The sequence below is a fragment of the Phyllobates terribilis genome, unplaced genomic scaffold (assembly GCF_046119375.1).
Source record: "Phyllobates terribilis strain yellow unplaced genomic scaffold, ASM4611937v1 Scaffold_11__3_contigs__length_659146591, whole genome shotgun sequence".
Taxonomy (NCBI): domain Eukaryota; kingdom Metazoa; phylum Chordata; class Amphibia; order Anura; family Dendrobatidae; genus Phyllobates; species Phyllobates terribilis.
Window position 1 is genome coordinate 158,131,709 of NW_027362771.1, and position 13,743 is coordinate 158,145,451.

At 47.4% G+C, this 13,743-nt stretch overlaps 1 protein-coding gene across 4 annotated transcripts in view; it reads right to left on the reverse strand.

Annotated features, from left to right (window-relative positions):
* Nucleotides 1–13,743, reverse strand: part of RASSF3 (Ras association domain family member 3) — a 257,278-nt gene that overhangs the window by 30,371 nt on the left and 213,164 nt on the right. Inside the window, exon 1 of one of the 4 annotated variants that reach the window (XM_073651726.1) lies at nt 2,550–2,945. The exons of the other annotated variants lie outside the window; for them this stretch is intronic. Within the exon in view, the coding sequence (XP_073507827.1) occupies nt 2,550–2,672 (123 nt within the window). The 5' untranslated portion in view covers nt 2,673–2,945. Of the gene's footprint in view, nt 1–2,549; nt 2,946–13,743 lie in introns of those variants that run through there. 4 annotated transcript variants of the gene reach the window in all.

Below are 13,743 nucleotides of genomic sequence, written 5' to 3' on the forward strand. Positions count from 1 at the left end.
CTTGCCTGTACGCAGCATACCGTGTCCTGGGCTAGCCTTGAGCTCACATATTGCGACACCTGTTTTTTAGCCCTTCTGATCTGCTGAGTGTTGATCCTATGACCTCTCCACTTATCTGATTATCTTACTGGCCCCATGTGATATCAGGATTGCCAGGATATAAGGGGGTGACTGAGGGCAAGCACAGAGCTACAGACAGAATCCCGGAATAGAGGGGACCACATGTAACTTGCGTTAAGGATATGACCAGTCTTATAATGGTGTTCAGTCCAAGTGTAGGATTCCACAGATACAGTATCACACCTGTGTATCATCCTCATGATTAAGAAAGATTTTAGTAAGGATTTTAATGGCCACAAGGTTCTGCGAGTAAAATAGCTGCCCCCCTTCACCCCCCACCCCCCCACAAAAAAAAGAAAAAGCACGGAGATACTGTTTATAGACGCAAAACACTTGCCATGTGTCCGCACTTTGAAAACATGAAGATTTCTGTTACAGGGGGACACCAGCAAAGCAAATTTTACCCATAATATTTTCAGACTTCATAGTCAATATTGGGCCATGTGCTTTAGTCAATGGCCATGGTGTGTAGATGACGCACACAAGAGGCGCAAAACTACTCCGTGCCGGAGCCGGGCCCATCAACATCACAAACCCTTTACCAGAGCACATGGAGTCCGTACTGATCAGTATACGACCTCACACTGCAGTATTTCTCTTTCTTTAAGTGGATCTTGCACACAGAAAAGGTAGAATGATAAATGCTGATCAAGCACTGAAGTGAGAATAGGCCCTTACAGAGGCATGGGCACTCACAAGGGTCAGTCTTCTCTCATAGTGACAGGACATGATGTGCTGAGTACCATAATCTCTGTTCTCCCACCATGAGGATTGGCAACAAAAAGCGGAAGACACAATATGTCCATAGCAAGATAAGTGCAGGGCATCACTGACGCCCCCAACACAGCCGCTGCGAGCAGTGCATCACTGACGCCCCCAACACAGCCGCTGCGAGCAGTGCATCACTGACGCCCCCAACACAGCCGCTGCGAGCAGTGCATCACTGACGCCCCCAACACAGCCGCTGCGAGCAGTGCATCACTGACGCCCCCAACACAGCCGCTGCGAGCAGTGCATCACTGACGCCCCCAACACAGCCGCTGCATGCAGTGCATCACTGACGCCCCCAACACAGCCGCTGCATGCAGTGCATCACTGACGCCCCCAACACAGCCGCTGCATGCAGTGCATCACTGACGCCCCCAACACAGCCGCTGCATGCAGTGCATCACTGACGCCCCCAACACAGCCGCTGCATGCAGTGCATCACTGACGCCCTAATACAGCCGCTACATGCAGTGCATCAGTGACCCCCTATTACAGCCGCTACATGCAGTGCATCAGTGACCCCCTAATACAGCCGCTACATGCAGTGCATCAGTGACCCCCTAATACAGCCGCTACATGCAGTGCATCAGTGACCCCCTAATACAGCCGCTACATGCAGTGCATCAGTGACCCCCTAATACAGCCGCTACATGCAGTGCATCAGTGACCCCGTAATGCAGCCGCTACATGCAGTGCATCAGTGACCCCCTAATGCAGCCGCTACATGCAGTGCATCAGTGACCCCCTAATGCAGCTGCTACATGCAGTGCTTCAGTGACCCCCTAATGCAGCCGCTACATGCAGTGCATCAGTGACCCCCTAATACAGCCGCTACATGCAGTGCATCAGTGACCCCCTAATACAGCCGCTACATGCAGTGCATCAGTGAACCCCTAATACAGCCGCTGCATGCAGTGCATCAGTGACCCCCTAATACAGCCGCTGCATGCAGTGCATCAGTGACCCCCTAATACAGCCGCTACATGCAGTGCATCAGTGACCCCCTAATACAGTCGCTACATACACTGCATCAGTGACCCCCCTAATACAGCCGCTACATGCAGTGCATCAGTGACCCCCTAATGCAGCCGCTACATGCAGTGCATCAGTGACCCCCTAATGCAGCCGCTACATGCAGTGCATCAGTGACCCCCTAATGCAGCCGCTACATGCAGTGCATCAGTGACCCCCTAATACAGCGGGTTACAGGCACTGCTTCATTCATCCGCAATATCTTAGTATAAATGGCTGATGTCTCCATCTGGTATGGAGGCTTAAAACATGGTTTTCTCTGTTCCCAAAAACAAGTTGTACCGCCATATAGTGCGTCATCAGAGTATTTTCTGTCCTATTAGCACAAAATTGGTCAGCATTATAAAATGTACAGGAAGGGCCAATGCCCACCTAAGTGCACCTTACACAGCTCCATACAATGCAATTCTGTACCAGCCCCATATACCAGAGGGGCACAGGCGAGATCTCCAGGTAGTAGTACGGTGTTATGTGGGAACTAAATGCCTGGACAATGCGGAGAACGCCATGTCCCCTATGCTGGGAGAGCCCGGCCTGCACCATATGACAGAAAGCCCGCATGGCAGCGACCCCCGAGCCTCTGCCAGGGGCAGCGACCAGCCCCACACACCGGGGCAGGAGACACTCACATGCTGGCCCCGGGCCGCCCGCCACGGACTCTTCTTGATGGAGGTCTTGGCGGTGAAGTAGAACTCCTCGGAGTCGTCCTCCAGGCTGCTGTATCCGCTGCTCATGCTGCTGCTCCACGTCATCTGCTGCTCCTCCGGTGTACAGAGCGCCCACGTCCGCTACATGCTCCGCCGCCCGGCCGGGCTCCTCTCCGCCGCCAGAAACTCCCTGCACTGAGCGGCTCTCACATGGCAAACCGTGCGCGGACTGCCGGGCGGCGCCCAAAGTAGCTGTGGACGAGCGGGCAGGCGAGCGGGCGGGCGAAGCTGCGGCACCAAACTCACTGCACGTCCAAAAAGTAATCCGTAACTGCTGAGGACTGACTGTTTCCTGCACTGCTCCCATCCACCAGGCGGGACACGCCCCCCGACAACCAGAGCCCCGCCCCCAGCGCGCCGGGTGATGTGCGAACAAGTGTACACTGCACTGCACCTCTATACACTCAACACTGCACCTCTATACACTCCACCTCACCTATATACACTGCACCTCTATACACTCAACACTGCACCTCTATACACTGCACCTCTATACACTCAACACTGCACCTCTATACACTGCACCTCACCTATATACACTGCACCTCTATACACTCAACACTGCACCTCTATACACTGCACCTCTATACACTCAACACTGCACCTCTATACACTGCACCTCACCTATATACACTGCACCTCTATACACTCAACACTGCACCTCTATACACTGCACCTCTATACACTCAACACTGCACCTCTATACACTCAACACTGCACCTCTATACACTGCACCTCACCTATATACACTGCACCTCTATACACTGCACCTCTATACACTCAACACTGCACCTCTATACACTGCACCTCTATACACTCAACACTGCACCTCTATACACTGCACCTCTATACACTCAACACTGCACCTCTATACACTGCACCTCTATACACTCAACACTGCACCTCTATACACTGCACCTCTATACACTCAACACTGCACCTCTATACACTGCACCTCACCTATATACACTCAGCACATAACCTCTATACACTGCACCTCTATACACTCAACACTGCACCTCTATACACTCAACACTGCACCTCTATACACTGCACCTCTATACACTCAACACTGCACCTCTATACACTCAACACTGCACCTCTATACACTGCACCTCTATACACTCAACACTGCACCTCTATACACTGCACCTCACCTATATACACTCAGCACATAACCTATATACACTGCACCTCTATACACTCAACACTGCACCTCTATACACTCAACACTGCACCTCACCTATATACACTCAGCACATAACCTATATACACTGCACCTCTATACACTCAACACTGCACCTCTATACACTGAACCTCTATACACTCAACACTGCACCTCTATACACTGCACCTCTATACACTCAACACTGCACCTCTATACACTGCACCTCTATACACTCAACACTGCACCTCTATACACTGCACCTCTATACACTCAACACTGCACCTCTATACACTGCACCTCTATACACTGCACCTCTATACACTCAACACTGCACCTCTATACACTGCACCTCTATACACTCAACACTGCACCTCACCTATATACACTCAGCACATAACCTATATACACTGCACCTCTATACACTCAACACTGCACCTCTATACACTGCACCTCTATACACTCAACACTGCACCTCTATACACTGCACCTCTATACACTCAACACTGCACCTCTATACACTGCACCTCTATACACTCAACACTGCACCTCTCAACACTGCACCTCTCAACACTGCACCTCTATACACTGCACCTCTATACACTCAACACTGCACCTCTCAACACTGCACCTCTCAACACTGCACCTCTCAACACTGCACCTCTATACACTCAACACTGCACCTCTCAACACTGCACCTCTCAACACTGCACCTCTATACACTGCACCTCTATACACTGCACCTCTATACACTGCACCTAACCTATATACACTGCACCTCTATACACTCAACACTGCACCTCTATACACTGCACCTAATCTATATACACTGCACCTCTATACACTCAACACTGCACCTCTATACACTGCACCTAACCTATATACACTGCACCTCTATACACTCAACACTGCACCTCTATACACTGCACCTCTATACACTCAGCACATAACCTATATACACTCAACACTGCACCTCTATACACTGCACCTCTATACACACTCAGCACTACACCTCTATACACTGCACATAACCTATATACACTCAGCACTGCACCTCTATACACTGCACCTCTATACACTCAACACTGCACCTAACCTATATACACTGCACCTCTATACACTCAACACTGCACCTAACCTATATACTGCACCTCTATACACTGCACCTCTATACACTCAACACTGCACCTAACCTATATACACTGCACCTCTATACACTCAACACTGCACCTCTATACACTGCACCTAACCTATATACACTGCACCTCTATACACTCAACACTGCACCTCTATACACTGCACCTCTATACACTGCACCTAACCTATATACACTGCACCTCTATACACTCAACACTGCACCTCTATACACTGCACCTCTATACACTGCACCTCTATACACTGCACAGCACCTATATACACTCAGCACTGCAACTATATATACACTGTACAGCACCTCTATACATCCAACACTGCACCTAACCTATATACACTGCACCTCACCTATATACACTGCACCTCTATACACTCAACACTGCACCTCTATACACTGCACCTCTATACACTGCACAGCACCTATATACACTCAGCACTGCAACTATATATACACTGTACAGCACCTCTATACATCCAACACTGCACCTCTATACACAGCACCTCTATACACTGCACAGCACCTATATACACTCAGCACTGCAACTATATATACACTGTACAGCACCTCTATACATCCAACACTGCACCTCTATACACTGCACCTCTATACACTGCACCTAACCTATATACACTGCACCGCACATAACCTATATACACTCAGCACTGCACCTACATACACTCAGCACTGCACCTATATACACTGCACCGCACCTCTATACACTGCACCTAACCTATATATACTGCACAGCACATAACCTATATACACTGCACATCACCTCTATACATCCAGCACTGCACCTATATACATCCAACACTGCACCTCTATACACTGCACATCCCCTATATACACTCAGCACTGCACCTCTATACATCCAACACTGCACAGCACCTCTATATACACTGCACTGCACAGCACCTCTATACATCCAACACTGCACCTATATACACTCAACACAGCACCTCTATACACTGCACATCACCACTATACATCCGACAATGCACCTCTATACATCCAACACTGCACAGCACCGCACCTATATACACCCAGCACTGCGCCTATATATACTGCACCTATATACACTGCACCTATATACACTGCACCTATATACACTGCACAGCACTTCTATATACACTGCACTGCACCTCTATACATCCAACACTGCACAGCACCTCTATACATCCAACACTGCACCTATATACACTGCACAGCACCTCTATACATCCAACAATGCATCTATATACACTGCACAGCACCTCTATACATCCAACAATGCATCTATTTACACTCAGCACAGCACCTCTATACACTGCACATCACCTCTATACATCCAACAATGCACCTATATACACTCAGCACAGCACCTCTATACATCCAACACTGCACAGCACCTATATACACTCAGCACGGAACCTCTATACATCCAACACTGCACAGCACCTCTATATACACTGCACTGCACCTATATACACTCAGCACGGCACCTCTATACATCCAACACCGCACCTATATACACTCAGCGCTGCACCTATATACACTCAGCACTGCACCTCTATACATCCTACACTGCACCTATATACACTCAGCACAGCACCAATATACACCCAACACTGCACCTATATACACTCACCACAGCACCTATATATACTCAGCACAGCACCTATATACACTGCACCTCTATAACCCAGCACTGCACCTCTATACACATAGCACTGCACCTATATACACCCAGCACTGCAGCTGTATACACAGAACTGCACCTATATACACCCAGCACTGGACCTATATACACAGAACTGCACCTATATACTCAGCACTCCAAATATATACACCCAGCACTGCACCTCTATACATTGCACGGAGCCTATATACACCCAGCACTGCACCTCTATACAATGTACGACGCCTATATACACACTGCACGGTGCCTATATACACACTGCATGACACACATATACACCCATCACTGCATTTATATTCACGGCACTATATACACACACTGCACATCACCTATATACACACTACACAGCACCTGTATACACCCAACACTGCACCTATATATACTCAGTACTGCACCTATATACACCCAGCACTGCACATATACACAGACTGCACTGCACCTATATACACGGCACTTATATACACAGTCCCTGTATGCAGCCAGCACTACACCTATGTATACAGAAACTGCACCTGTATACTCCCAGCACTGCACCTATATACACTCAGCACTGCACTTCTATACAACCAGAAATGCACCTCTATACATCCAGCACATCGGGTGATGTGCGAGCAAGTTTCCTCAGCACTGAACCTATATACACAGCACTGCAAATATATACACCCAGCACTGCAGCTCTATACACAAATGCACGGTGCCTATATACAGTTAGGTCCATATATATTTGGACAGAGACATTTTTCTAATTTTGGTTCTAGACATTACCACAATGAATTTTAAACTAAACAATTCAGATGCAGTTGAAGTTCAGACTTTCAGCTTTCATTTGAGGGTATCCACATTAAAATTGGATGAAGGGTTTAGGAGTTTCAGCTCCTTAACATGTGCCACCCTGTTTTTAAAGGGACCAAAAGTAATTGGACAATTGACTCCAAGGCTATTTCATGGACAGGTGTGGGCAATCCCTTCGTTATGTCATTCTCAATTAAGCAGATAAAAGGCCTGCAGTTGATTTGAGGTGTGGTGCTTGCATTTGGAAGGTTTTTTGCTGTGAAGTAAACATGCGGTCAAAGGAGCTCTCCATGCAGGTGAAACAAGCCATCCTTAAGCTGCAAAAACAGAAAAAAAAAACATCCGAGAAATTGCTACAATATTAGGAGTGGCAAAATCTACAGTTTGGTACACCCTGAGAAAGAAAAAAAGCACTGGTGAACTCATCAATGCAAAAAGACCTGGGCGCCCACGGAAGACAACAGTGGTGGATGATGGCAGAATAATCTCCATGGTGAAGGAAAAACCCCATACACAACAGCCAACCAATTGAACAACACTCTCTAGGAGGTAGGCGTATCAATATCCAAATCTACCATGAAGAGAAGACTGCATGAAAGTAAATACAGAGGGTTCACTGCACGGTGCAAGCCACTCATAAGCATCAAGAATAAAAAGCCTAGACTGGACTTTGCTAAAAAAACATCTAAAAAAGCCAGCACAGTTCTGGAAGAACATTCTTTGGACAGATGAAACCAAGATCAACCTCTACCAGAATGATGGAAAGAGAAAAGTATGGTGAAGGCGTGGTACAGCTCATGATCCAAAGCATACCACATCATCTGTAAAACACGGCGGAGGCAGTGTGATGGCTTGGGCATGCATGGCTGCCAGTGGCACTGGGTCACTAGTGTTTATTGATAATGTGACACAGGACAGAAGCAGCCGAATGAATTCTGATGTATTCAGAGCCATACTGTGTGCTCAGATTCAGCCAAATGCAGCCAAACTGATTGGTCGTCGTTTCATACTACAGATTGACAATGACCCAAAACATAAAGCCAAAGCAACCCAGGAGTTTATTAAAGCAAAGAAGTGGAATATTCTTGAATGGCCAAGTCAGTCACCTGATCTCAACCCAATTGAGCATGCATTTCACTTGTTAAAGACTAAACTTCAGACAGAAAGGCCCACAAACAAACAGCAACTGAAAACCACTGCAGTGAAGGCCTGGCAGAGCATCAAAAAGGAGGAAACACAGTGTCTGGTGATGTCCATGAGTTCAAGACTTCAGGCAGTCATTGCCAACAAAGGGTTTTCAACCAAGTACTAGAAATGAACATTTTATTTACAATTATTTAATCTGTCCAATTACTTTTGGTCCCTTTAAAAACAGGGTGGCACATGTTAAGGAGCTGAAACTCCTAAACCCTTCATCCAATTTTAATGTGGATACCCTCAAATGAAAGCTGAAAGTCTGAACTTCAACTGCATCTGCATTGTTTTGTTTGAAACTCATTGTGGTAATGTCTAGAATCAAAATTAGAAAAATGTCTCTGTCCAAATATATATGGACCTAACTGTACACACTGCATGACACATATATACACCTATCACTGTATTTATATTCACTGCACTATATACACACTGCACATCACCTGTATACACACTGCACGGCACCTGTATACACCCAGCACTGCACCAATACACACACTGCACGACACCTATATACACACAGCACCTATATGCACAGCACTAAATCTTTATACACACTGCACGGCACCTATATATACTCAGTACTGCACCTGTATACACCCAGCACTGCACATATACACAGACTGCACTGCACCTATATACACGGCACTTATATACACAGCACCTGTATACAACCAGCACTGCACCTATGTATACAGAAACTGCACCAGCACTGCGCCTCTATACACCCAGCACTGCGCCTCTATACACCCAGCACACCCGGTGATGTGCGAACAAGTGTACACAGCACTGAACCTATATACACAGCGCAGCACGTATATACACTGCCCGGCATTTCTATACACCCAACACTCAGCACTGCTACTCTATACATCCAGCATTGCACCTCTATACACCCAGCACTGCACCTCTATACACCCAGCACTGCACCTCTATACACCCAGCACTGCACCTCTATACACCCAGCACTGCACCTCTATACACCCAGCACACCAGGTGATGTGCGAGCAAGTATACACAGCACTGCACCTATATTCACTGCACGGCACCTCTATACACCCAACACTGAACCTCTATACAGGGCACGGAGCCTATTTACACTCAGCACTGCACGTCTATACACTGCACCTCTATACACCCAGCACTGCAGGTGATGTGCGAGCAAGTGTACACAGCACTGCACCTATATACACTCAGCACTGCGCCTCTATACACTCAGCACTGCGCCTCTATACGCTCAGCACTGCGCCTCTATACACTCAGCACTGCGCCTCTATACACTCAGCACTGCGCCTCTATACACTCAGCACTGCGCCTCTATACACTCAGCATTACAGCTCTATACACTCAGCACTGTGCCTCTATACACTCAGCACTGCGCCTCTATACACCCAGCACTGCACCTCTATACACTCAGCACTGCAGCTCTATACACCCAGCACTGCGCCTCTATACACCCAGCACTGCGCCTCTATACACCCAGCACTGCGCCTCTATACACCCAGCACTGCACCTCTATACACCCAGCACTGCACCTCTATACACCCAGCACACCAGGTGATGTGCGAGCAAGTATACACAGCACTGCACCTATATTCACTGCACGGCACCTCTATACACCCAACACTGAACCTCTATACAGGGCACGGAGCCTATATACACTCAGCACTGCACGTCTATACACTGCACCTCTATACACCCAGCACTGCAGGTGATGTGCGAGCAAGTGTACACAGCACTGCGCCTCTATACACTCAGCACTGCGCCTCTATACACTCAGCACTGCGCCTCTATACACTCAGCATTACAGCTCTATACACTCAGCACTGTGCCTCTATACACTCAGCACTGTGCCTCTATACACTCAGCACTGCGCCTCTATACACCCAGCACTGCACCTCTATACACTCAGCACTGCAGCTCTATACACCCAGCACTGCGCCTCTATACACCCAGCACTGCGCCTCTATACACCCAGCACTGCGCCTCTATACACCCAGCACTGCGCCTCTATACACCCAGCACTGCGCCTCTATACACCCAGCACTGCGCCTCTATACACCCAGCACTGCACCTCTATACACCCAGCACACCAGGTGATGTGCGAGCAAGTATACACAGCACTGCACCTATATTCACTGCACGGCACCTCTATACACCCAACACTGAACCTCTATACAGGGCACGGAGCCTATATACACTCAGCACTGCACGTCTATACACTGCACCTCTATACACCCAGCACTGCAGGTGATGTGCGAGCAAGTGTACACAGCACAGCGCCTCTATACACTCAGCACTGCACCTCTATACACTCAGCACTGTGCCTCTATACACTCAGCACTGCGCCTCTATACACTCAGCACTGCGCCTCTATACACTCAGCACTGCGCCTCTATACACTCAGCACTGCGCCTCTATACACTCAGCACTGCGCCTCTATACACTCAGCACTGCGCCTCTATACACTCAGCACTGCGCCTCTATACACTTAGCACTGTGCCTCTATACACTTAGCACTGCGCCTCTATACACCCAGCACTGCGCCTCTATACACCCAGCACACCAGGTGATGTGCGAGCAAGTATACACAGCACTGAACCTATATACACAGCGCAGCACGTATATACACTGCACGGCATTTCTATACACCCAACACTCAGCACTGCTACTCTATACATCCAGCATTACACCTCTATACATCCAGCATTGCACCTCTATACATCCAGCACTGCACCTCTATACACCCAGCACTGCACCTCTATACACCCAGCACTGCACCTCTATACACCCAGCACTGCACCTCTATACACCCAGCACACCAGGTGATGTGCGAGCAAGTATACACAGCACTGCACCTATATTCACTGCACGGCACCTCTATACACCCAACACTGAACCTCTATACAGGGCACGGAGCCTATATACACTCAGCACTGCACGTCTATACACTGCACCTCTATACACCCAGCACTGCAGGTGATGTGCGAGCAAGTGTACACAGCACTGCACCTATATACACTCAGCACTGCGCCTCTATACACTCAGCACTGCGCCTCTATACACTCAGCACTGCGCCTGTATACACTCAGCACTGCGCCTCTATACACTCAGCACTGCGCCTCTATACACTCAGCATTACAGCTCTATACACTCAGCACTGCGCCTCTATACACTCAGCACTGCGCCTCTATACACTTAGCACTGCGCCTCTATACACTCAGCATTACAGCTCTATACACTCAGCACTGCACCTCTATACACCCAGCACTGCGCCTCTATACACCCAGCACTGCACCTCTATACACTCAGCACTGCACCTATATTCAGCACTACACCTATATACATTCAACACTGCACCTATACACACTCTGCACTGCACCTACTGTATATACACAGCACGGCAAATATGCAAACATGTGATATGTACTGTACACAGCACTGCACCTATATAAACAGCACGGCAAATATGCAAACATGTGATATTTACTGTACACAGCACTGCACCTATATACAGCCATGTACTCTGTACTGTACCTATATACAGCTGTGTACTCTGTACTGTACACAGCACTGCACCTATATACAGCTGTGTACTCTGTACTGTACACATCACTGCACCTATATACATAGCACTGCAAATATACAAACGTGTGATATGTACTGTACACAGCACTGCACCTATATACAGCCATGTACTCTGTACTGTACACAGCATTACACCTATATACAGCCGTGTGCTATGTACTGTACACTGAACCTATATATACATAGCACTGCACCTATATACAGCCATGTACTCTGTACTGTACACAGCACTGCACCTATATACAGCCATGTACTCTGTACTGTACACAGCATTACACCTATATACAGCCGTGTGCTATGTACTGTACACTGCACCTATATATACATAGCACTGCACCTATATACAGCCATGTACTCTGTACTGTACACAGCACTGCACCTATATACAGCCATGTACTCTGTACTGTACATAGCACTGTAACTATATACAGCCTGGAGTGGCCATCTCAGTCTCCTGACCTCAATATCATTGAGCCACTCTGGGGAGATCTCAAGCTAGACAGCCCAGGAATTTACAGGAACTGGAGGCTTTTTGCCAAGAAGAATGGTCAGCTTTACCATCTGAGAAAATAAAGAACCTCATCCACAACCACCATAAAAGACTTCAAGCTGTCATTGATGTCAGAGGGGGCAATATTGGTATTGGGGTATGTGAACTTTTGATCAGGGTCATTTGGATGTTTTTGGTTGTCATTAAGATTTAAAAAGAGAAAACAGTAGTTTGACAATAAATGACTTCACCCAACCAATAACCATGAGTGGAGAAAATTTTTTTTTGTCATCATTCATATTCTCTGAAACAAGGCCAAGAAAGGAACAATTCTGCCGGGGTATGCAAACTTTTGAGCACAACTGTATATACAGCCATGTACTCTGTGCTGTACACAGCAATGCACCTATATACACAGCACCGCGCCTATGTACAGCCATTTGCTATGTACTGTACACTGCACTGCAACTATATACAGCCATGTACTCTGTACTGTACACAGCACTGCACCTATATACAGCCATGTACTCTGTACTGTACACAGCACTGTACCTATATACAGCCATGTACTCTGTACTGTACACAGCACTGCACCTATATACAGCCATGTACTCTGTACTGTACACAGCACTGCACCTATATACAGCCATGTACTCTGTACTGTACACAGCACTGTACCTATATACAGCCATGTACTCTGTACTGTACACAGCACTGCACCTATATACAGCCATGTACTCTGTACTGTACACAGCACTGCACCTATATACAGCCATGTACTCTGTACTGTACACAGCACTGCACCTATATACAGCCATGTACTTTGTACTGTACACAGCACTGCACCTATATACAGCCATGTACTCTGTACTGTACACAGCACTGCACCTATATACAGCCATGTACTCTGTACTGTACACAGCACTGCACCTATATACAGCCATGTACAGCTATATGAAAAAGTTTGGGCACCCCTATTAATCTTAAGCTTAATGTTTTATAAAAATTGGTGTTTTTGCAACAGCTATTTCAGTTTGATATATGTAATAAATGTTG